The sequence below is a fragment of the Lampris incognitus genome, chromosome 12, assembly GCF_029633865.1.
Source record: "Lampris incognitus isolate fLamInc1 chromosome 12, fLamInc1.hap2, whole genome shotgun sequence".
NCBI lineage: Eukaryota > Metazoa > Chordata > Actinopteri > Lampriformes > Lampridae > Lampris > Lampris incognitus.
In genome coordinates this window covers 11,718,296-11,742,562 of record NC_079222.1, presented here as the reverse complement: position 1 = coordinate 11,742,562, position 24,267 = coordinate 11,718,296, and the positions used below count along the sequence as shown (strand labels likewise).

At 43.1% G+C, this 24,267-nt stretch overlaps 1 protein-coding gene across 1 annotated transcript in view; it reads right to left on the bottom strand.

Annotated features, from left to right (window-relative positions):
• Positions 1-2,614: 2,614 nt before the first annotated feature.
• The window catches only part of LOC130121545 (dihydropyrimidinase-related protein 2-like), a 44,831-nt gene continuing 23,178 nt past the window's right edge, over positions 2,615-24,267 (bottom strand). Inside the window, exons 5-14 of the mRNA XM_056290383.1 lie at positions 23,839-23,900; positions 22,307-22,387; positions 21,430-21,498; positions 20,591-20,711; positions 19,822-19,978; positions 18,717-18,858; positions 15,164-15,334; positions 11,917-12,096; positions 11,051-11,201; positions 2,615-3,033 (exon numbers count right to left, since the gene is read on the bottom strand). Coding sequence (XP_056146358.1) covers positions 2,945-3,033; positions 11,051-11,201; positions 11,917-12,096; positions 15,164-15,334; positions 18,717-18,858; positions 19,822-19,978; positions 20,591-20,711; positions 21,430-21,498; positions 22,307-22,387; positions 23,839-23,900 — 1,223 coding nt within the window. The 3' untranslated portion in view covers positions 2,615-2,944. The remainder of the gene's footprint in view (positions 3,034-11,050; positions 11,202-11,916; positions 12,097-15,163; positions 15,335-18,716; positions 18,859-19,821; positions 19,979-20,590; positions 20,712-21,429; positions 21,499-22,306; positions 22,388-23,838; positions 23,901-24,267) is intronic.

Genomic DNA, 24,267 nt, shown 5'->3' with positions numbered 1-24,267 from the left:
ACAACTGGTTTACAATATCCAAGTCAAAGCTTTAGGTACGGCTGCTTCACTACAACAAGGACTGTATGGTAGAACTGTGGTGTGTGTGTGTGTGTGTGTGTACTCACAATGTTTTATCTACCAGCACCAGGGTCAGGCGGGGTTGCTAATGATAACTTCCCATCTGGCAACGTGGTTGCCATGACAAACAAAAGGCAGAACTCGGTTGTGAGTGTAAGGCTCTGTAGTCATGGCAACCTCCAGAAACAACACAAGCACGACTGAGAGAGTGATACACAGATACCGAGTTAAGTAAATAGGAAGGAATGACATGGAAAATACAAGGTGCATACTTTTAACTCTCCGGAGAGCTCTCCTTGCTGCCAAATCGTATTTGTGCTTGAGGGGCACCCTTCCTTGCCTAAAGTTGGGATATACTTAAGTTTTGTCAATGAGAATAGATAGATGAAACTTTAAAACCCGACATCCCCTTCTGTTCCAGAAGTATGCATTCAAATATTGAGCAAGCAAACAGGGGACTCATGCTGAAGAGATGCTTCACGGACAAAAGGCTTTTCCCTTTTCTGAATAACTTCTATGTCAAAGAGGCTAACATCATTAACAGTATACTCATGATGATAGTCAAAAGTTATGATGGAATCAGTGTCTCTGGAGAAGAAATGGTGTACAAAACAAGGGGGGAAGGTAGACCAAAATGAGTCTGTGGTATGGTGTGACTTTTTAAGGTGAACTATTATTTCCAGTCCTGACTTAAGCATAGCCTGACCCCTTGTGGTGTGAATGTTCCCTTGGAGATATTTCCATTTCCCACAACTATCATCATCTGATCTTTGAACACCGCAGAGACGTGCATTAGTTCACTCCCCTGCTTTGAATTCCTTAAATACATATACCATTAGTAACGGTGACAAAGACTTTTTAACTTCTATAGACCACCAAAGAGAACAGAATGAAGTCTGGCAATCATGGGATGCAAACCACAATTATGGAGTTGAAGGCACATTCAGACTCCACGTCGCACGTGTTAATAACAGGAAGAAAAGGCAAAGACTGCCCAAGAACGGTGACCTGTGGCCAAGAAATCGTTGACATAAGAGTGAGGAAAGGAAACCAGTTGGAGGACCGCTTGAATTAATAAAAACCAGACCATGCAGAGAGGAACGGGAGTGAACAACCATTCGGCATCGCTGGAAGCCATTTCTGAGACAGAACGAGTGCTGCACGAGAACCTGCCGTGTCTCCCATCGTCCACGCATCAACACCTCACACTAGTCAGAAGTACATTAGTTCATGTCTACTTTCAAGCATAAATTAAAAGTGCACAGCCCTTAGGCACCTAGTTACAGAATGACACTAAAAAGCAGATTGACCACAGTTATAAACTCTAAACCATAACATTTCAAGATAAAACTTTTTTTTTTGTCTTTACAGGGGCACTACCGACAGAATAGGCCCTACAAAAGCACAAAATCTGGCACCTTTGAATCGGTTAATCATGGCTATTGTACATTTTTTATCTTACATCCCTCTTACCTCAATAATAAAGCAAAATCAAACTATTATTACATCTTCTGTGGGTTCAGGCACGTAAAGAGTGGGAAGGAAGGAAAGATTTGATGAGTATAAAAGAATCGCCTTGAATATGATAAACATTCACTACTCTATTTGTAAATGCACTGGGTGGTGATGGACAGCATGTGGCATTTTAGGGCAACAGAAGAGCCATCGACCGAATACATGGACTCTCACACTAAGACACATCCGTTATTATCCAAACCGCTTATCCGAATTCAGGTCGCGGGATGCTGCAGCCTATCCCAGCCTAGGGACAATCTAGCATGGCCGATTCACCTGACCTACATGTCCGCGGACCGCGGGAGGAAACCGGAGCACTCGGAGGAAACCCTCCGGAAAGGCGGGTAAGGCGGGAAAAGGCAGGTGGGGAGACACCCTGGACAGGCCGCCAGTCCATCACAGGGCTGACACTAAGAGACAGAGGAATGCAAATGAAATGACAAGTAGCCGCTTAGTGGATGGGGAGTTGCAAAATATGGCAACATCCCAATGCCATAAATGACTTGTAAGATGTCTACTAGGACAATGTTACGGCAAGGAGAGGCTGTGCGAGACATGATGACTAAACTTCTCTCTCCTACCCAGATCCTTTCTTTTAGTCACCTTTTGTCCACTGAACGTTGGCCTGGCCCTCAGGGATGGATCACAGAGCTCCGTTTAGCACCTGCCAAGGTTTCTCCCACTGTCCCTGACTTTCCTGCTAACGCTCAAGCTCCACAGCATCTGCCTAATATTGAGCATGGTTTTTCACTTAGGTGCTTTAAAAAGTCACACGTAGGGAGATAACATAAGAAGGCAGGGGCAAGAAAAGTACAACCTCAAACTTTAATGTCTTTGCGTATGCTCAACAATCCAGTTAGGGAATGAACAGAGTCAACATTCTGTGAATTGCAATACTGTTTTAATAGCCATGCTTCACCCTACATCCTAAATAAAAAAAGGGCGGGTAGAAAAATGTGTGGTTCTATACTGGATTTTCCGCTCAGTTTAACCTCACTTGACTCCTCTAACAAAACATGAAAATAAATCAACAGAAGATACATGGTATAAAGTACAGTAGAAAACACTATACAAAAATACAATCAAAGTGCTCAAATAAAGAGTGTTGACGGTTTTTTTTTCTACATACAAGGCAGATTATTTTTGTTTTTAATCTTTTGGGTGTCTCCTCTTGGGTTTGGGTGCTACGGATAGGGACAGAGTGGGAATGAGACATAGTAAAGGAGGAGGTGAGAGGTTGAGGCCGAGGGGTGGCGTGGTTAGGCACTGTGGAGGGTTTGGATGTCGGTGTGGTTTATTGGCTCCTCAGGTCCTGATGGCCCTCCCTCCCCTGAAGCCCTCAGTTCCCCCATTGACCAGTAGTAGAGATCTAACCCAGTTTGATGTTGGAGCTGCCACCTGGTGGTGCGGCAATGCGCTGGACGCTTCGGCGAGGAATGTCGTCATCAATCTGAGCCCCTGGTTGTTGAAGACAGAGTTGGGATTTTATACATGTTATTCAAACTATGGTATAACTGGACTATGATGCTCGCGGATGACATTGTGATCTGTAGCGAGAGTAGGGTGCAGGTTAAGGAGAGCCTGGAAAACTGGAGGTATGCACTGGAGAGAAGGGGAATGAAAGTCAGTAGGATCAAGACGGATTACATATGCGTGAATGAGAGGGAGGACAGAAGAATGGTGAGAATGCAAGGAGTAGAGGTGACGAAGGCGTATGAGTTTAAATACTTGGGGTCAACTGCCCAAAGTGGACCAATGAGTCAAAACTGGAGCTCCAGGCCTGCCTTGACTACACTGACTGGAGTGTTTTTGAGGCTGCATCCACAGACCTGGACGAACTTACTGACACTGTGACATCTTACATCAGCTTTTGTGAGGACATGTGTGTGCCCACCAAAACTTTCTGTACCTTTAACAACAGTAAGCCCTGGTTCTCAGCTAAACTCAGGCAGCATTGTCAGGCCAAAGAGGAAGCCTACAGGAGTGATGCTAGGATCCGGTACAACAAAGTCAGAAATACACTCACAAAAGAGATCAGAGTGGCAAAAAGGTGCTACTCTGGAGTGGTTTGAAAGACATTACCAACTACAGGAGACCACCCCCCACACTGCAGGGAACCATCAACTGGCTGACGACCTAAATGGGTTTTACTGCAGGTTTGAAAAGCAAACTTTCACACCCCTCACCCTCTCCAACCACAATACACAACCAACTGCACTCCCTGCCAGCCACTCTCCCCTCCCCACCGAACCCCCATCTGCACTCAGGATCTGTGCTGAGGGCATGCGCCAGCTCTTTCAGAGACAGAGGACCAGGAAGGCACTGTGCCCGGATGATGTATCACCCTTCTGTCTTAAAATGTGTGCTGACCAGCTGGCCCCCATTTTCGCACTGATCTTCAACAGATCACTGGAGCTGTGTGAAGTTCCCTCCTGCTTCAAGAGCTCTACTATCATCCCGGGCCCCAAGAAACCCCGCATCACAGGATTAAATGACTACAGGCCCATTGCCCTAACGTCTGTGGTCATGAAATCATTCGAGAGACTGGTGTTCGCCCACCTGAAGGAAATCACAGGCCCCCTGCTCGACCCCCTGCAGGTTGCCTACCGAGCAAACAGCTCAGTGGATGAAGCAGTCAACATGGGATTGCATTACATCTTCCAACACCTCGACTCCCCAGGGACATACGCAAGGGTCCTGTTTGTGGAATTCAGCTCAGCATTCAACACCATCATCCCAGACATCCTTCACTCTAAACTCACTTGGCTCACTGTACCAGCCCCTATCTGCCAGTGGATTAAAATCTTTCCGACAGACAGGAGGCAGCTGGTGAGGCTGGGGAAAATCACATCCAGCACCCGGACAATCAGCACTGGCGCCCCCCAGGGTTGCGCTCTCCCCGCCACTCTTCTTCCTCTACACAAATGATTGCACCTCAGGTGATCCATCGGTTAAACTCCTGAAGTTTGCAGACAACACAACAATCACTGGCCTTATTTGGGATGGTGACAAGTCTGCATAGAGATGGGAGGTTGATCAGCTGGATCACTGGTGTGACCATAACAACCTGAAGCTGAACACACTGAAAAAGGTGGAGATAACAGTGGACTTCAAGAGGAGCCCCCCCAATACTGCCCCCGCCCCACCATACTCAACAACATGGTGTCTATGGTGAAAACCTACAGATTTCTGGGTTCCACAATCTCCCAGCACCTAGGGTGGGCAACAAACATAGACACAATCATCAAAAAGGCCAAGCAGAGAATGTACTTTCTCCACCAGCTCAAGAAATTCAACCTGCCTCAGGAACTGCTGATTCAGTTCTACACTGCAATAATCCAATATGTCCTCTGCACATCCATCACGGTTTGGTTTGGTTGGGCCACCACACAGGACAGGGACAGACTACAATGGACAGTTAGGACTGCAGAGAAAATCATTGGTGCCAATCTGCCTCCATTCAGGATTTATACACCTCCAGACACAGGAAACGGGCAGGCAATATCACTACAGACAAATCACACCTTGGTCATAACCTGTTCCAACCACAGAATAGAGATCCTACAGAAGTACCAATGAGCTGTTCTACGTCACAAAAGACGTAAAGACGCAAGCGCGCCCGCCATTGTTGTTTACCTGGAGCGGCTCGGTGATCATGCGCTGTCAGTAATCTAATGGCGCCATGACGAAGATTGTCTCGTTTCAATCAATTGATTCAAATCTGTGTTCATTTATCACAAATGTAAAGCTTCGGAGAGTTAATCCGGCCTAATCAACAATAAAGAGTATTAAATATCACACATTATTAGTGGCGAAATAGGCACTGTTGTTCCCGAAACATCAGCACAGAAGCAATCTCAGCGGGATCTTACCATTTCTTCTTAGCCCCTTTGTTTACAAATATTATTATGGGCAAACTGTAGAAATATCACGAAAATCAAGAGAATATTTTGTACTGTGATGCAATAAAAAGACACAAAATTCCCTGTCTGAACGCCATCGGACCTCACTCAGAGTGAGACTTGAACTGAACTGTTGACATTGAACTGAACTGAAAAGAAAGGGATACCCTGTTAAGTGTAATATTGCATTTATTAATGTTAAATTGTTAATGTTACTGACTGTATATTGATGTTTTGAGTTGAATGGTGAATTTGAAAGGTTTTTCCTGCAAGGTTTAATCTCAAAGGGTCAACTTACCTGAAAGAGGGATTTTAGAGTGTAGACTTACCTGATTTACCTGAAACTCAAAAGGAGTAAACTCAGAGGATAAAATTACTGACACAAAATAGGTCTAGCTTGATAAAATGGACTATTATCCTAGGAAAAATATAGACCGGTCTCATCTTAATTTGAAAACATAAAATAGATAATTGACTAAACTAATTAGAAACCTGAACCTAAAACAACCTAATTGCAATTAAAAAGGGATTCAAACCAGGGATTTCAGTATATCTAAATGTATGAATGTGTGACACATAGCTGTGAATAGTTTTTACGTTCAAGTGAATTTACACTATTTTGTCATTAAATTGACAGCTTTTTCATTTTGTTACCCCAGTCTCTGGTCTGCTATTTTGTTGCCCAACCACTCCTTAAAAGCCTAGATCTGGTCCAGTGTGAGATAGTGATACAAGTGTTACATAAATTTCGAGAGAATATTTTGTACTGTGATGCAATAAAAAAAAGAATTATGTAACACTGGTGTCACTATCTCACACTGGACCAGATCTAGGCTTTTAAGGAGTGGTTGGGCAACAAAATAGCAGACCAGAGACTGGGGTAACAAAATGAAAAAGCTATCAATTTAATGACAAAATAGTGTAAATTCACTTGAAACATGAAAACTATTCTCAGCTATGTGTCACACATTCATACATTTAGATATACTGAAATCCCTGGTTTGAATCCCTTTTTAATTGCAATTAGGTTGTTTTAGGTTCAGGTTTCTAATTAGTTTAGTCAATTATCTATTTTATGTTTTCAAATTAAGATGAGACCGGTCTATATTTTTCCTAGGATAATAGTCCATTTTATCAAGCTAGACCTATTTTGTGTCATTAATTTTATCCTTTGAGTTTACTCCTTTTGAGTTTCAGGTAAATCAGGTAAGTCTACACTCTAAAATCCCTCTTTCAGGTAAGTTGACCCTTTGAGATTAAACCTTGCAAGAAAAACCATTCAAATTCACCATTCAACTCAAAACATCAATATACAGTCAGTAACATTAACATCGACAGAATATTTTGTACTGTGACGCAATAAAAAGACGCAAAATTCACCGATGGAATCGGACGATTCTACCTGTCCTCGGCTCGATGGTGTCTTTGCTGTTACTACTGCAGTGGATGCCATGGCAGTAATTAGCCCCTTTACGAACGACAACAGCATTTTTGCAACTCACTATGACCAACAATCCATGAAAACACGCAAAATTCGCAATATTTTGATTTTAGCTCCAGTCGAACAGTAATGTTGGCGGTCCAGTGACGTCACATTACGTCTTACACGTCGTGAACGTCATTGGTACTTCTGTAAGATCTCTATTCTGTCGTTCCAACTCCTCCCCTCTGGCAGGCGCTACAGAGCATTGTACCCCAAAACAACCAGATATAAAAAGTTTCTGGCCGCTCTGATGGCCGAGCGGAATACACCGCCATTCTTGCAATCCGCTCATCATGTGGATGGGAGGTTCATATTCCAGACTCGCCGTAACCGGTCACGGCCAGAGCGTCCACAGGGTAAGGCGTTCATTAGGCCACCCTTACCCGAGGGATAGTGGATGTAGATCAGTGTAGTGTTCGGGGACTCGTCGTTCTCCAGCGACCCCTCTGGCCCATCCTGGTGCCTGCAGCCAAGCAACCGAAAGCATTCTCCCTACGTCTCCTTCACGGCCTGAAGGTAATGCAAGCCATGCGAGGCTTCAGGGTGTAAAATAGTGAGAGCAGTGACACGAGTTTGAAGGAAGCTGGTGTTACGACTATCTCCTTCCTGTGGAAACGTGAGCCAGGGGAGTTATTCGACAAGAGTTTCGGCCATATGCCATTGGGTTAATCGGGTGGGATAAGGGGAAAAACTAGAAATAAATGTATTTAAACAAAAAAACAAACAAACAAACAAACCCCCCCCCCAAAAAAAACAACAACACAGTTTCTTTCCACAGGCTCTCATTCAAATTAACGCTTAACACTGTCAATAAATCCAACCATTTTGTATATTCTGTACTTTACATTGTAGGTATACTGGTACTCTCTGTCATGTCCATCTGCCTCAGGCATGTATGTAAGAAACCATCTAACACCTATTTCAGCATCTCTGATATATTCTCTCCACCACTGCACCTTATCACCTCTTATTTCACCTGTATATAGCCAAGCCTTGTGTATACACTACCGTTCAAAAGTTTGGGATCACCCAAGCAATTTTGTGTTTTCCATGAAAAGTCACACTTATTCACCACCATATGTTGTGAAATGAATAGAAAATAGAGTCAAGACATTGACAAGGTTAGAAATAATGATTTGTATTTGAAATAAGATTTTTTTACATCAAACTTTGCTTTCGTCAAAGAATCCTCCATTTGCAGCAATTACAGCATTGCAGACCTTTGGCATTCTAGCTGTTAATTTGTTGAGGTAATCTGGAGAAATTGCACCCCACGCTTCCAGAAGCAGCTCCCACAAGTTGGATTGGTTGGATGGGCATTTCTTTGAGCAGATTGAGTTTCTGGAGCATCACATTTGTGGGGTCAATTAAACGCTCAAAATGGCCAGAAAAAGAGAACTTTCATCTGAAACTCGACAGTCTATTCTTGTTCTTAGAAATGAAGGCTATTCCATGCGAGAAATTGCTAAGAAATTGAAGATTTCCTACACCGGTGTGTACTACTCCCTTCAGAGGACAGCACAAACAGGCTCTAACCAGAGTAGAAAAAGAAGTGGGAGGCCGCGTTGCACAACTGAGCAAGAAGATAAGTACATTAGAGTCTCTAGTTTGAGAAACAGACGCCTCACAGGTCCCCAACTGGCATCTTCATTAAATAGTACCTGTTAGAGCCTGTTTGTGCTGTCCTCTGAAGGGAGTAGTACACACCGGTGTAGGAAATCTTCAATTTCTTAGCAATTTCTCGCATGGAATAGCCTTCATTTCTAAGAACAAGAATAGACTGTCGAGTTTCAGATGAAAGTTCTCTTTTTCTGGCCATTTTGAGCGTTTAATTGACCCCACAAATGTGATGCTCCAGAAACTCAATCTGCTCAAAGAAATGCCCATCCAACCAATCCAACTTGTGGGAGCTGCTTCTGGAAGCGTGGGGTGCAATTTCTCCAGATTACCTCAACAAATTAACAGCTAGAATGCCAAAGGTCTGCAATGCTGTAATTGCTGCAAATGGAGGATTCTTTGACGAAAGCAAAGTTTGATGTAAAAAAAATCTTATTTCAAATACAAATCATTATTTCTAACCTTGTCAATGTCTTGACTCTATTTTCTATTCATTTCACAACATATGGTGGTGAATAAGTATGACTTTTCATGGAAAACACGAAATTGTTTGGGTGATCCCAAACTTTTGAACGGTAGTGTATATCTGAAGATTGTTGTGTTGTGTTGTAGTGTTGTTATTCTATGTTAAGTACACTGAGAGAGCCACGAAACTGGAGACAAATTCCATGTTTGTGCAAACCTAAACGGCTGATAAACATGATTCTGATTCTGAAGTAACGGGGAGTGCGGAAGAGAGGTGAAGAAGAGAGTGCAGGTAGGGTGGAGTGGGTGGAGAAGAGTGTCAGGAGTGATTTGCGACAGAAGGGTACCAGCAAGAGTTAAAGGGAAGGTTTACAAGATGGTTGTGAGACCAGCTATGTTATATGGTTTGGAGACGGTGGCACTGACAAAAAGACAGGAGGCGGAGCTGGAGGTGGCAGAGCTGAAGATGCTAAGATTTTCACTGGGAGTGACAAAGAAGGACAGGATTAGGAACGAGTATATTAGAAGGACAGTTCAGGTTTGACGGTTTGGAGACAAAGCAAGAGAGGCAAGACTGAGATGGTCTGGACATGTGTAGAGGAGAGATGCTGGGTATATTGGGGGAAGGATGCTGAATATGGAGCTGCCAGGGAAGAGAAAAAGAGGAAGGCCAAAGAGGAGGTTTATGGATGTGGTGAGGGAGGACATGCAGGTTGGTGTGACAGAGGAAGATGCAGAAGACAGGAAGAGATGGAAATGGATGCTCCGCTGTGGCAACCCCTAATGGGAGCAGCCGAAAGTAGCAGTAGTATTCGAACGTTACTACAATGAATTTAATCAACTGGTCAAAAGGCACTGGGCCCCCTTCATACATACATACTATGTAAAGATGATCTTACTTTGTGCCAAGAACAACCATGAACATGAAATTACCACCGGATTTCAAGTAAACTAGTCAGTTGTGATTTTATCCCACGTGCGTATGTTGTTGAATCCAGATTGTTCTTACTTGATAGGTGCATGCCCACAATTTTCAATTAGCATAATACCACACCCCAATTTCTCCTTACACAAGGAGTCCTTGTCAAGTCAAGTAGACTCAAGTTTATTTGTATTTTATTTGTATAGTCCAAAAATCACAAAAAGGTCCCAATGGGCTTTTTTTAAGGCCTAGCTTTACAATCAGACCCTCAACTCGAATGAGGAAAAACCTCATTGCATGCTCAGAGCACGGCACAGGAATAGGAGCAAGCAGGAGGTGACTTTCGATGAAAAAGTGAAGCATGGCCCCTAAAGGTAATTTTTTATTTTTTACATGTGCTCAGACAGAAGTGATTGTTTCAGAAGTTGTAGCTAGGAACGATTTGCTTTTTAGCAGCATTTTCGCTGAAGTAATGGTGAAGAAGCCCTACATGAAAATAAATAAATACAATAAATAAATAAAACATGACAGCCGAAAGCCATTATTTTTGGGGTTGCTTCACTGCGGCTAGATAAACAATAAGGAATAATAAAATGTCACATTCTGATCTAGAAATATAATATAAAATATAATATATATAAACATATAAAATACACGAATATATAAAAAAAATATATAAAACATTCTGATATAGAAAGGAGTAAATAATTGTTGGCTTTGGGTGGGAGTAAGCCAGATATTAGCTTATAACATCACAAAAATACAAACCTATTGATTAATTATTTAGTAAACTATGTATAACGTGTAATTTAAAGACTGTTTGCAATTTTAGATAATGATTATTTACCCATTTTTAACAATTGTTGTTCTAACTTGTCAGATAAAGTTTGGAAGTATCATTCTGTAAGACTGGGGCTTTTAGGATTAATGCATAGGCGTGGTCTGGGTAAGATCAAGTAAAGTAAGAACAAATTCAAGTGAAAACATATTGATGAACTTTGGATTTAAGCACAGACTTGTGCATATGTGCTGTTAGTGAATGAGGCCCACTGAGATTGAATGTTATGGACTCATTTTCTTACTGACCAGACAGGCTGAATCCAGACTGGTGCAGGTTGCGGATAGGCCGGCGGGTTTGAATGACAGGGGAGGCAGCAGTCACGGTTTCAGAGGTGACAGGCACCTCGCACACCGGTCCATCGTACTGTACCCTGGGGACTCCCTTCAGCTCAGCCAGCTGCAAAACAGGAAAAGAGGCATGGTGATCATTCATTCATTCATTAGCCAAACTGCTTATCCTGCTCTCACGGTCGCAGGGATGCTGTAGCCTATCCCAGCAGTCATTGGGCAGCAGGCAGGGAGACACCCTGGACAGGCCGCCAGGCCATCACAGGGCTGACATACAAACACACCTAGGGACAATTTAGTACAGCTGATTCATCTGACCTACATGTCTGGACTGTGGCAGGAAACCGGAGCCCCCAGAGGAAGCCCACACAGACATGGGGAGAACATGCAAACTCCACACAGAGGATGACCTGGGATGACCCCCAAGGTTGGATGACCCCGGGGCTCGAACCCAGCACCTTCTTGCTGTGAGGTGCAGCGGCGCAGTGGTTAGCACGGTCACCTCACAGCAAGGTGGCATAGTGATCATCTTCCAGTAAATTAACATCATTACAAAATGACTAAACAAAACCTTTGTGAAACTGAGATGGAGTAAGGTAACAAGTCACATGTAAAGATCTCACAGCACATTAATTAAAGTACTCAGGGTGGCAAGGGAGGTTTTGTGTGTGTGTGTGTGTGAGAGAGAGAGAGAGAGAGAGAGAGAGAGAGAGAGAGAGAGAGAGAGAGAGACAGAGAGAGAGAGTGAGAGCGAGAGAGACTCAATGTCCATGTTAGCCATAAGATGACAAACACATATCCACATAAGGAAAGCAACACTTTACCCTGCTGCGGGTCTTTAGCTTCTTGTAGATGAAGGTAGGGAAAGGTTTGCGAACAACATAGCGGCCTGAACCCTCGGTGGTGCGGAGGTTACCTTCGTCCAGGACGATCTTACCCTGGCTGATCACCACCAGGGGCCCACCGCGCACCTCCATGCCCTCAAAGATGTTGTAATCCGCTTTCTGGGGGGGGGGCGCATTGGTACAGGGTTAAATGTAAAGGTAGACCCATAAGGGACCATCATCCAAAGGTTATTAACCATAAATTCATGAATCAACACAATAAAAACTTGTTTTCACAATAATTCAACATGACTCTAAACTCCGTTCAGCAATTCAATTTTCTAATCAGGCAGATACAATTATGATCATTAGGTTTGTATCATAGCTATTAAGATCTGGTTAAAGGGGATGAACCTGTTTCACCCATCTCCTTCATTAGGTGGGCTCAAACTGGATTTAGTTCAAGAAAATGTATGAGTGGGCAAACTGCTATACCAGTGGCATCTTTAAAAACGTCTTAGTGTTTATTTTCCTGTCTCCACTGATTTGATCTCACTAGTAAATTATGGTATGCCTCAATTTTTTCATACATTGTTGTATCTGAAAATCTGGTGGACTAACAAAGTGATTCAACCAAGTCACACCAATATCACAAGACTACTGTATAAATTCAACAATGAGAACGGACAACCGATCACTGGCAGTAAGTTTTCAATTTCCCAAACCAAAGGCACAAAGGTTGTAACATAGGGTGTGTGTGTGTGTGTGTTTCTATGTGGCAGGAAGTTATGTGGCTACAACTCTAAAGCTACTGTAACTAAGGCCAAGGTCATGGTGGCAATTTTGGTGGGCTCTGCAAGCCTGCAAATGAGGTCCCATTACTGTACCATTCTGACACACACACACACACATACACACACACACACTCAAAATGAGTAATATTTCCTGTGAACATTACTCCATTTCCTGACCAGGCGGAATCAAAGAAACTGTAGGCCATGGTGGGTTAAAGCAATTAAAATCCCATAAAGATGATAATAATAATAATAAATAATAATAATAATAAACTTTATTTATATCGCACCTTTCTGAGCAGTGTTACAAGGTGCCTTACACAACAGGACAGTGTTGTAGTCGAGTCACTAAACCTCGAGTCTGAGCTGAGTCTTGAGTCCCCAGTGTTCGAGTCTGAGTCCAAGTCCGAGTCCCAAAAGAAGAGTCCGAGTCCAGTCTGAGTCAAGTCCCCATTACCTGAGTCCGAGTCGGAGTCATCAAGGTTAAGTCTGAGTCGAGTTCCAAGATGGGCTCCAGTGCTCCACTCTGGCACCGTAAAAAACCTATTGATCACCACAATGTTACGGTATTAATATAGCTATCAATATCTTATGCCAAATTGTTAGGGCCCATTACAAAAAAAACTTAAGAAAAACAAAAAACTGTCTTTATCAATTAACAAGCCCGAGACCTCATCTCCAACTTCCGAGTCTGAATGCAGTCAATGCTCGAGTCCAAGTCCGAGTCCGAGTCATCAGTGCTCAAGTCCAAGTCGAGTCACGAAAATCAGGACTTGAGTCGGACTCGAGTCCAAGTCCTGGACTCGAGTACTACAACACTGCAACAGGATAAAATAACACACATAGTCAAGTTAAACAAGAAAATAAAATAAAAATATAGGGTATAATGCCAGATCCGCTCCATAAAACAAGGTAAAACACGGTCAGGATAAAATCACAAGAGCATAATTAAAACGAAGAGAATCAGAGCCAGTAAAACAAGGATTGTGATAAAAACTATTAAAATAAGGTGAGGAAAGAAAAATATAAAAATATGAAGAATTAAAAATGTAAAATTACAAAAATACAAGATATAAACCATAAAACAATCAAACAAACAAACAAATAAATATTGGGCAACAGTGGATTTACTAAAAAAAAAAAGAAGAAGAAGCCTTTCTTAAGTTTGAAGAAGTGATCTAAAAGAAGGCAGTGAGTTTGCAGCCTAATTTCCTCAGGTAGGGATTTTCAGAGCTGTGGGTCTCTTACAGAGAACACCCAGTCACCTTTAGTAAGGAGGCTGGCTGAGGGAACAGTTAAAACGACCTGCCTGAGGAGCGCAGGCAGTGAGTGACCAGGCCTATGGGGTGTGAGGAAATCAGTGATATATGCAGGAGCGAGGCCATGTAGGGCTTTAAAAGTAATTAGTAAAAGTTTAAAATCAATCCTGTACCTAACAGGTAGCCAGTGAAGCATTGCAAGAACAGGAGTGATGTGTTCATGTCTCTGGAATTTGTTAACAGTCTGGCAGCTGAGTTTTGGACGAGCTGGAGGCGGGAGATGGACTGTTGACTGATGACACTATCTTCCCCCTCCTATCTTCGTCTCCCTCTCTCACACAAAGACACACACAGACCCCCCCCCCCACACACACATACACACACAGATTTGCCTGCTAACTATGTGTTCCAGTTGTTTGGCAGATTTTAAGGATGACATCACTCCCCTGAGTCGATTTGAGGCCCACACCCTGATACTGTAGTTTTGGAGCCATCGGACATGCTCACCAGTTTAATGGCTATGAAAAAGAGACATCTAACGTATCTGGATAATCATTGTGCTATCTGCCATCATTCAACTGAACTAAATCATTTTCTACACCTTTCAAATGCAGCCAATACCATTTAGTTGCATGCATGCACTTCCACGTACAGTAAACAACAACAAATGTAACTCAACAACTTTAGCTTCAAATCGCACGGAAAAAAATATTTATAAAACAAGTTAAAATTGTGATTGAGATGAGCTAGTGCCAGATTTTATAGGAATACCAGTTTAAGAAATTTCTGGCAACAAATGCCTATGACATTGAGCAGAGTTGCATAACAAGATGACGTCAGATCAGGTTCCTGGAGAAAGTGACTCAGTGCAGCAGCAGATAACTGGATGCAGCGGTAATAATAATGCTGACTGTGTCAAAGAAACACATTTAACAAGCTACTGTTAAACAAATGAAAAAAAAATTGTTACTCCACTGGCAGATCATTTTATATTTGTTTCGATAAAATCTCAAAAGAAAAATAAGTGTTACATGAAATAGTTTAGAATGGATTTTTTTTTTTGCAGTCAGTGCACTTTTGTTAATTTTTGCCCATGACACTGGCTGCATTTGCTGCCTTATAATATGTTTATGTTTAAAAAGAGAAGCGCCATAAGTGATTAACCATTAATCATTTTATCACTGATGAACATACTGAGTTATGGCTCTTAGCGGAGATAATCTTGGTAATGTTTGGATCCCACAGCACCAGGTCAGCATCAGAGCCCACAGCAATACGGCCCTTTCGGGGGTACAGGTTGAAGATCTTGGCTGCGTTGGTGCTGGTCACTGCCACAAACTGGTTTTCATCCATCTTACCCGTCCCCTAAGGAGGAACAAAGATGGGGAGGTGAAGAGTAAAGAGTGAATATGAGGAGTTAATTTCCAAAACACATAAGAAAACATTACTCTTAAGTTATTCACTTATCTCCTCTGTATTACAGAGAACTGGGGGTGTGTAAAGCTGACATTTTATCAACTACATTAAGTTGCCTGAAAACCGGTTTCAAAGTCAACTGTTATATCAGAAAAAAGTAAACTTGTTTTTAGTTTGCAGGAAAACTCAGTATCTACTGAGAGGGATAATAAATAATTGGTATGCATAACATTCACATATGGGGACAGAGCTGAAACTTAAATGATGAGCAAGTTCAGAGTTTTGTTTCAGGGTAAGAGTCATGACTGTCAATAGTCATTCAATGTCTTTCACGGGACTCAAACCTATATTTCTAATAGTGTTGCATTACTCGAGTATGGACTTGGTCTTGATCCACATTTTGAAGGTTTCAATTTTATGTTGTACATCCCAGTATAATGAGTCAACCTTGACTTGGTCTCTGACAGTGCGGACTTTTGATAATTTTTCAAGACTGATCAAATGCAAGACTTTAAGTTGCAATTAACAAAGGGATCTCTACCTCTCATCTTTTCATGGTGGCTCGCCACACTGGTTTAAGAAGTGGGATCTCACTAAAAAATGGCAAGGGAGATCCAGAGACTGGAGTGGGACATCAAACAGACCCGTTGGTGCTTGGAAAACCTGGTGTGGCAAAAGATTGAGCCTGCCAGAGATGGAAATCTTCCAGCCCAACCTGATGGTTCCAGTGCACCACAGCTGCTCTGCCCCCTTGAGGTTAGGAGGACCAGCGCCAGGGAGTGAACACTACCCGCCGCCATTGATTGCCCCTAGAGGTCAGCAGGACCAGTGCACGTGCTGCCCGCCGCTACCAATCATCCCCTAGAGGCCAGGAAGGCCAGCGCAGGGGGCGCACGCAACCCGATGTAATCAGTCACCCTGTAGAAGCCAGGAGGACCAACACCGGGGAGCGCATGCTGCCCACCACCACCGATCGCTCCCTAGTGAGCAGCAGATACAGCGCATAGAACACCGGCCAAGCTGCCAAAGTACAATGGAACGACATCGCTAGAGCCATATCTTTCGCAAGTGCAATTAGCGGCATGGAAAAGCAGATGGAGCAATGAGGAGGCTGCCATCCATCTGGCTCTGGCATTGCAGGGAAAGGCCTTGCAGGTGCTCCTCGACCTAGCCCCAGCAGAGCAGCGGTACCTCCAAGCCCTGACCATGGTGCTGGAGAGGCAATTCGGGTGACGACCCTTTGCTGACAAGAGCAGGGAGCAGCTAGCCAGCCGCCGCCACCAAGAGGGGGAGAGCCTGGGTGCCTTTGCAGGTACACGTGCAGGTACACATGCAGCTACATGCCCAACACGGTTACCCCCAGCTCGACGCAGTCACCCAAGAGGAATTGGCCCTGCACGCTTTTCTGTGGGGGCTCACGCCAGAACGTTTGCACCAACATGTTCACCTTGCTATGCCCCGGTCACTCAGCAACGCTGTCTGTGAAGCTGAACAGGCCGAGGTAGTACTCTACACGCGACCTCCCCAGCAGAAGACCCCGGTCGCACATCAAGGGGGCTGATTATGAGGAGAAGGAGAAGGAAGCAGATGAGGTCCAGCTTGTGGTGAAAGCCAAGTCTGGCTTCCACCACAGCAGTCTCGTCAATGGCCCTCAACATCCAGGCGATGACAAGCCCGGCCCACTGACAGTTGCTACAGATGTGACGAGCCTGGTCACATAATCCATGACTGCCCAGCACCAGCACCGATGGTCAGAGCCACCCAGCTGACAGGAAAACAATGGCGGAGTGGTCTAGTAAAGGGGCCACCACTCCAGTCTCCAGCCCCCCTTAAAAGCCGATGCACGCTGGAGTGCCACCTAGGTCACAGCAAAGGACTATATTTGGACTGTCAACTTGACGGTCAATCCTGCAGGGCTCTGGTAGACACGGGGTCTACCATTTCCCTGGGGCAACCTGGCATCCTCCCGGGCACCACCGGACCACTCTCAGTGGTATGGTCTCCGAACAACACCCAGCTGATGACGATGACAGGGGAAAAGTCTGGGATGAGAGGGAAGAAGTCACTGCGAGTCAAGGCTGGAGACCAGGAGCTGGCATACGAATTTAGCTCGCCAACATCCAGGACCCGTGCATCATCGGCCTGGACCTGCTGGGGAGCCTGTGTCAATGTGTCAGGGGCAACCATCACCCTCGGCATGAAGACTGTGGCGCTCCAGTCCAGTCAAGAGAGGGACAGACCCAAAGACCAACAAGCCAGTCGCCAAGCAGCCGCCGCCCAATAGGCACAGAGCCCATGTGTTTCTTCGCCCCAGCAGCCCAGACCACCGTCCAAGCCACGTGCCAGCACACCCACCACCAGTGGCCCTGCACCCGCCCCAACCTGCCTCAGTCTTGACTGCTGAGCCTGCTGTCCTACGCTCCGCTGAGAAGAATGAGGCCATACACGATTTGTGGCGGTGTAGAAGTAACGTCCTTGACCCACAGCAGCGCCACCAGTTAAAACACCTGCTTGATGACAACACGGACATCTTCGCTGCTAGAGACAAAGACTGCAGGCAGACTGGGCTGGTTCAGCATACCATCGAGACCGGCCCTGCCCAGCTCATCCATCTGCGGCCCTATCGGCCCTCACTAAGCGACAGGTGGTGGGGGACAAAATCCAAGAGATTGCTAATGCCAGGGTGATTAAGCCCTCTGACAGTCTGTGGGCAGCTCCAGTCAGCTTGGCGAGGAAGAAGGATGGTGTTCAATAGTGACCTCGTTAGGGGGAGCCATTGGTCAGCAACTATTGGGGAGGGGCAAAACAAAGGAGCATGCCTGGAGCACGGGAGTTGTGATTAAAAAATCTCTGTGTCTCATCCTTCCATGCTTGCTCGCCACAATATAAATAAACACTGATACACACAAACTTTTCAAAATGACTCAAACATAATTGTCAACTAAATCCTTACTAATACAAATTTTTTAACTTGTCTAATGTAACATAAATCTACTCCCAGCATTGCATCTATGATGCTTGACAGTGGACACGAGTGGATTATTTTTAGAGCATGCATATGTCTGTTTCATTCTCTGCTGAACCAGGAAGATGCTAACTAGAAGTGCCTACACTGGAAGTGATGTTACAGAATACCGCAAATAGAAAAATATTACATACAAATACCTTCATGGTAACAAAGGTATTGAACTCGCCACCTTATAGACACCTTACAGACATCTGGACTTCTTAACTACAAGACTAACTTCTAATATGACCTTGCTCATCAACCATACAGCCCTCGATGTAAATTCTTCATGCTCTGTGCAATGAACATATAAAAGTAACGTACCACGCAGTTATTCCATATAATTGACATCCTCTCCTCAGTGCCATTGACCCCCTCAGGGATCTTTGTAAAGTCATCCTTGCCCACAGCCCGCTGGGGGGTGTCGAAGGGGCAATGGGCACTGCCAGTGACCTGCAGGTAACCACTTCCGAGGAAATGCAGGAAAAAAGGGTTAGGATACAAAGCTGCCTCATAAAATACATACCTTTATAAACCCCCATGTTATGTTTATTTTACCCTCATGTTCTGTTCACTAATTACCAATGGATGTAGTGTTCACCAGTCACATTGCCCCAGGTCACCTCTGGATTTTACAGCACTGCAATTGTAGAATTTTAGAATATGTAATATAGCCTATCTTCATCTCCATCCATCTATTATCCAAACTGCTGATCCTGCTCTCAGGGTTGTGGGGATGCTGGAGCCTATCCCAGCAGTCAATGGACGGCAGGCGGGGAGACACCCTGGACAGGCCGCCAGGCCATCATAGGGCCTGGCAGCCTGTGATGGCGGCCATCATCTCAGTTATTATTAACATCAAAGCAGCACTAGGTACCTTTATGGCTTTACCACATTAAATGTATTTCTTGCCACGTCATATGGGAGAATGACACAATCCCGTTCAGGTCATTTCCCGATAAGCCTTGTTTCACTTTGCATTTTGTTCACCACCAGGCAAGAGATCTCCCAGGAAATACAGGGATTGCTTTAAGGCATACATAAAGAAACTTTACCTCATATGTGACAATAGCTCATCTTCTTCCATGATAGTCTTTTGAGCTACGGCTTGTAAATAAATGTGCTACGCTATGAGGGGGAAAGAAGCCCCTTAGTTGTCTTTGTAAGAGTTGATGTAAGACACATTGCTGGCATCCAAAATGTGACCTGGTGCCACTTTAACGGGTCTCACTATATCCCAGGTCCCAGGTTGATTTACTCAGAATGGGTCAGTTTGACCTGAACAGAGTACAAGGATAAACACCTGAGAGAGAAGGTCGCACTTTAGAGACGACTGAAAAAACTGCATAATGAACTGCTAGGTAATGAGGAGTAAAACAAATGGATCTTATTACGCTATGATTATATCTGAGTGTTGTCCATGTCTTACCTGGAGACCAGAGTGTTAAGAAAGTCAGGCGTGGTTGGGTCGGGGCTCAGGGGGGGAGACATGACATAGGAAGCCGCCTTGGCCCAGTTCTTGTTCCAGTAGTTGCAGCCATCTGTTCCCAGACTAGCAGTGATCGCCTCCCCATAGACCAAAGTGCCTGAAAGTCAAATTAAATTAAATTAACACTACACACTTTTGAACATGCATATCATCCAAGGAGAAAGAATTAAGCCTCTATTGTGGGCAATAAACGGGCGAATCAATTTGTGGACAAGATTATACTTTGTAAACTACTAATTTTTCAGTGTTTCCAAGATTTTGTGATTTACATCTCTTTCGTTCCACCTTATTTCCCAAGAGGCAGTTATCTACTTCCCTGCTTGTTAAAAGTGGTCTTTGAATAAACTTAACTTAGAGCATCTAAGGTCATTTTAGGTAAAAATATGGTACACGTTCCAAGTTGAAAATTGTGAGCTCTTGAACAAAGGAAAGGTCATTTATGCCCAAATACCTCAACATACATTACAGGAGTCCACAAATGTGGTCTCTACGGTATGTCATTGTCATGATGCAGATTCAGGATTCAGATTCCTCACATGATAAAAACTAATAATGAAGTCTCGATTCTCCTGTTTCTAGCTTTGGAAGAGCGTTGTTCAAACTTTGACGACAATGTGCAAGAAATGTACGTTGAATTGTACAAGGTCATGGGAACATTCTGTTTTTAGGGTGGATGTTTTGTTTTTTCTTTCTTTTAGCAGCTTCTCACCCTTCTTCAAGGCCTTGGTGATGACGTTGGCGGCACTCTTGCTCATCACCTTGGTGACATACAGAGGGCAATGGGTCCGATTGGCCATGATCACGCAGCGGTTGACAGCCTCTGCCTCCAACTGGGGGAAGGGAGAAGTTTTGATTGGGCGACTATGATGGGACATTTGAAAGACAGGACTAGCAGTAGCTTGAGCCTCTGACTCTTTCCACACACACAGGGGAAACCCTACTTCTCTCTTCCTCTCACCATTGTTGGTGTCCATCCTTCCACTCCTCTTCCTACTGTACCATCAAACAGTCAGTCCTATTTGAAAAAGGAGCTTTTTCCTATTCTCACGTCGTCAGTGAGGATTTTGCCAAGATTAAAACTTACTTTCTGAAGGATTCCAATGGTGATCAAAACAAAGCAGTTACTGTAAAACTAGGTTAAATTATTATACAAAGTGCAATTTATCATTGCAACAATCGGTTGTTTTCGGTTGGTTCGGTCGTTTATACCACCGTCATGAAACGTTTTTCTCTCAATAAATGTTGTGTCCAGATGAACTGATTCAACTTTCTGTGATTTTCTTACCTGGAGTATTGAGTATGCATAAAGACAGTAGAAGCAGTTGTTTCAGCAATAGCACTAGTACTGGTAGTCATAATGGTGGTGGTGGTAATAGTAGACATATGGGTAGTAATAAAAGTATTACTTGTAGCAGAAGTGAAAAATTATGAGGGGAAAAAAAACTCTCCAAACTCTTTCCATTATCCGTTAAAATGTCTGAGGAAAGTAAAAGAAACTGAAAACACTAGTGTATGAATACTATTATTGGAGGGAAATGCCCGTCTTACCTCTTCAGGATGACTTAAAACATGTCCCTCAGGCCCAGTGATACCCTTTTCCAACATCATGCGTTGCTCCTGAATACACAAACACACATTTTGTCAGGTTATACGTAGGGTTAACCAATATCTCATATCACGACCAGTCTTGGCAGTGAAAACGTGCCATGGCCATGACCTTGATGTGTATTCATTTGCATCTGTAGGCTATTAAGAGCCCAGTATTGAACATGTACCGCTGATCAATACTGAATGTCATAACTTGTGTGTTGCTGCAACAGCATAACAGTAACAGAGTCCCTTTGTATTGGACACACTGTCAATAAATGATGTGTTGGATTGTTTGAATGTAAGGAAAGTGTTTTCAATTTGAAGTCTTTTTTAAAGGAGGGCGGTGAGCCATGTGATTACACACAACGTGATGTGTGTATTCATCGCCAGCAAGTTTCAATACAATCCTTCTGTCATGGTTGTGTTTGGGTTTCCTGTTTTATTTTGACGGCTCACTGGTCTTGCCATTTCTGTTCCTGCCCCTCCTTTGCTCACCTGTTCCAAATTCCCCGATTGGCTTGCCCTTTCAGTTCCTGCCCCTGCTTTGCTCACCTGTTCCCCATTCCCACTGTTACATTCCCCTGGTTGCCCTGTCTCATTGTTGGTTTGTGAAATGTTAACCTATGTTAGCTTTTGTTAGCCGGGTGCTTAATGCCTTGCCCATGAGCCTTCCTTGCTGTCTGTACCTGCTGCTCCAGTTTTTCTAAGTTTATTTCCTTCATTAAAGCATTGCTCTAACCCAGCCTGTCTCCGCTGTCTGCATTTGGGTCCTCAGCTCCTGCTCCCAGCGTGATACCTCCCCAATGCTGTTTATTATGTAAAGAGGTAGTCATACCAGAGCGATTATGTCCCCGTTCTCAGCATGAACCTGGGCAATGGCTCCAAGATCACGGATCACACTGAATGCCTCATACACCTGCAGCAAGGAGAATGACATGGTTATTATCCATGGATGCAACTTTTATTTACTGCTGAGACCAAGTCTGACAACTAAATATTATGTATGGGCCAATAGTATGTATGCATGTATCTGATCCAAAATGATAAAATGTTAAAATTAACCTTTATTCAAACTAGATGGGAAATCAAGGGTTACACTTTATTTTAGGGGGTCGGAAATTACCCAGTAATTTCTTAGTAATAAGGTGGTAATTATCACGTAATTTCTTAGAAATAAGGTTGAAATCACCTTGTAATTTGGGTTAGGGTTAGCTGTAAAAGTACCTGTAAAAACTACCACCTTATTACAAGGCAATTTCAACCTTATTTCTAAGAAATTACGTGATAATTACCATCTTATTAGACCCCCTAAAATAAAGTGTTACCAAATCAAGTTGTCTTTAGTTTCTGGCTTTAATACACATAATACTTCTAATCTGATTTTACTATTTTATCAGAGGCGATACCTAATTTTTGTATATTAAAAGCCACATGCATTCCAGTATCAGTACCACTGTATCCTTGCTTTTACCAGTATTTGAACAGTTTATCTAATTATGGGCTGTTGAACCATATTGGACATAAGGCAAACTGCAAGAGCAGAGGATAGATATTTACATATTACCAGTCAATAGATTTTCATAGTTTAAGAGTTGGCAAATCATTATGACTGTGCTTACTTTCAAGTGAAATGCAAAGGCAATTACTATCAACGGCCTTCCTTAACCCCCCTTTTCGCCCAGAGCTGGCCAAAAGAAACTGACTAACACACTGTGCTAGCGCTAATGTCAAGGACATTAGCATTAGCAAGGAAATTAGCACTAAAGAAATCTCAGACATAACATGGATGTTAAGTCTGAGATGTCATAAAATATACATCTTGGTTGACGCAGTTTTGAATCAGTATACTTATATTGCACCAGTCTCTATCTGCCTCTAGGCAGTAGAATTATCAATGCTTTAAATGTTTGTCTGTTTCCAGCAGAGACAGACAAGTATGACTGACATCATGCCAAGATTACAAAAAACAAGACATTTATATTTATTATTATTACATTTATTATATTTATCATTATATAATTACAAATTATAAATTATATTATAATTCTATATATAATAATTATATATATTATATAATACATAATTACAAGAAGAAATGGAAACGGATGATCCGCTGTGGCTACCCCTAACGGGAGCAGCTGAAAGTAGTAGTAGATATAATAACCTCTATAATTATAAATTATATTTTATATAATTATATTTTATATAATTATTATGTTTATTGTTTAGATATTATAAAATCAGCAAATAACTGATTTGATTTATCATCTTAGGGAGCATCCAACTTGCAAGTCTTCCTTCCTGTTCCTTTATCAGTTTGTATCAGCATAAAAATTCAGTTGTATGACGCCATTACAGAAGTCCTACCTGATAGTCAGTAAGCTGGAAAACATCCTTGTAGGCCAGATAGACCAGGAAAGAGTTGACACCTGAGGAACAGAAGACATCATGGTCAAAGCATGCCCAAAAATAAGGATTTTTTTTTTAATTGACTGAAAAAAGACCCAAAGTTAAAAAGAACACAAAAAGAGACCGGTGATGGATTCCTGATGATAGTGGTTTAAAATAATCTGAGAAAATTAGTAATAATGGGAACATGGTTACCCCTGAGAAAACAAATCAACTGCTCTAAATATCTACATTATTAGATGGTGAATTATGTGTAGCCAAATAATGGTTTAAGGAAAATATGATGTCAAATATGTATGGCTATGCCTGGTACTTACTGTTTCTTTAGAATGGGTGATATCTGTATTTTTTTCCCCCTCAGGTACCAACAAGATGGGATGACTGACG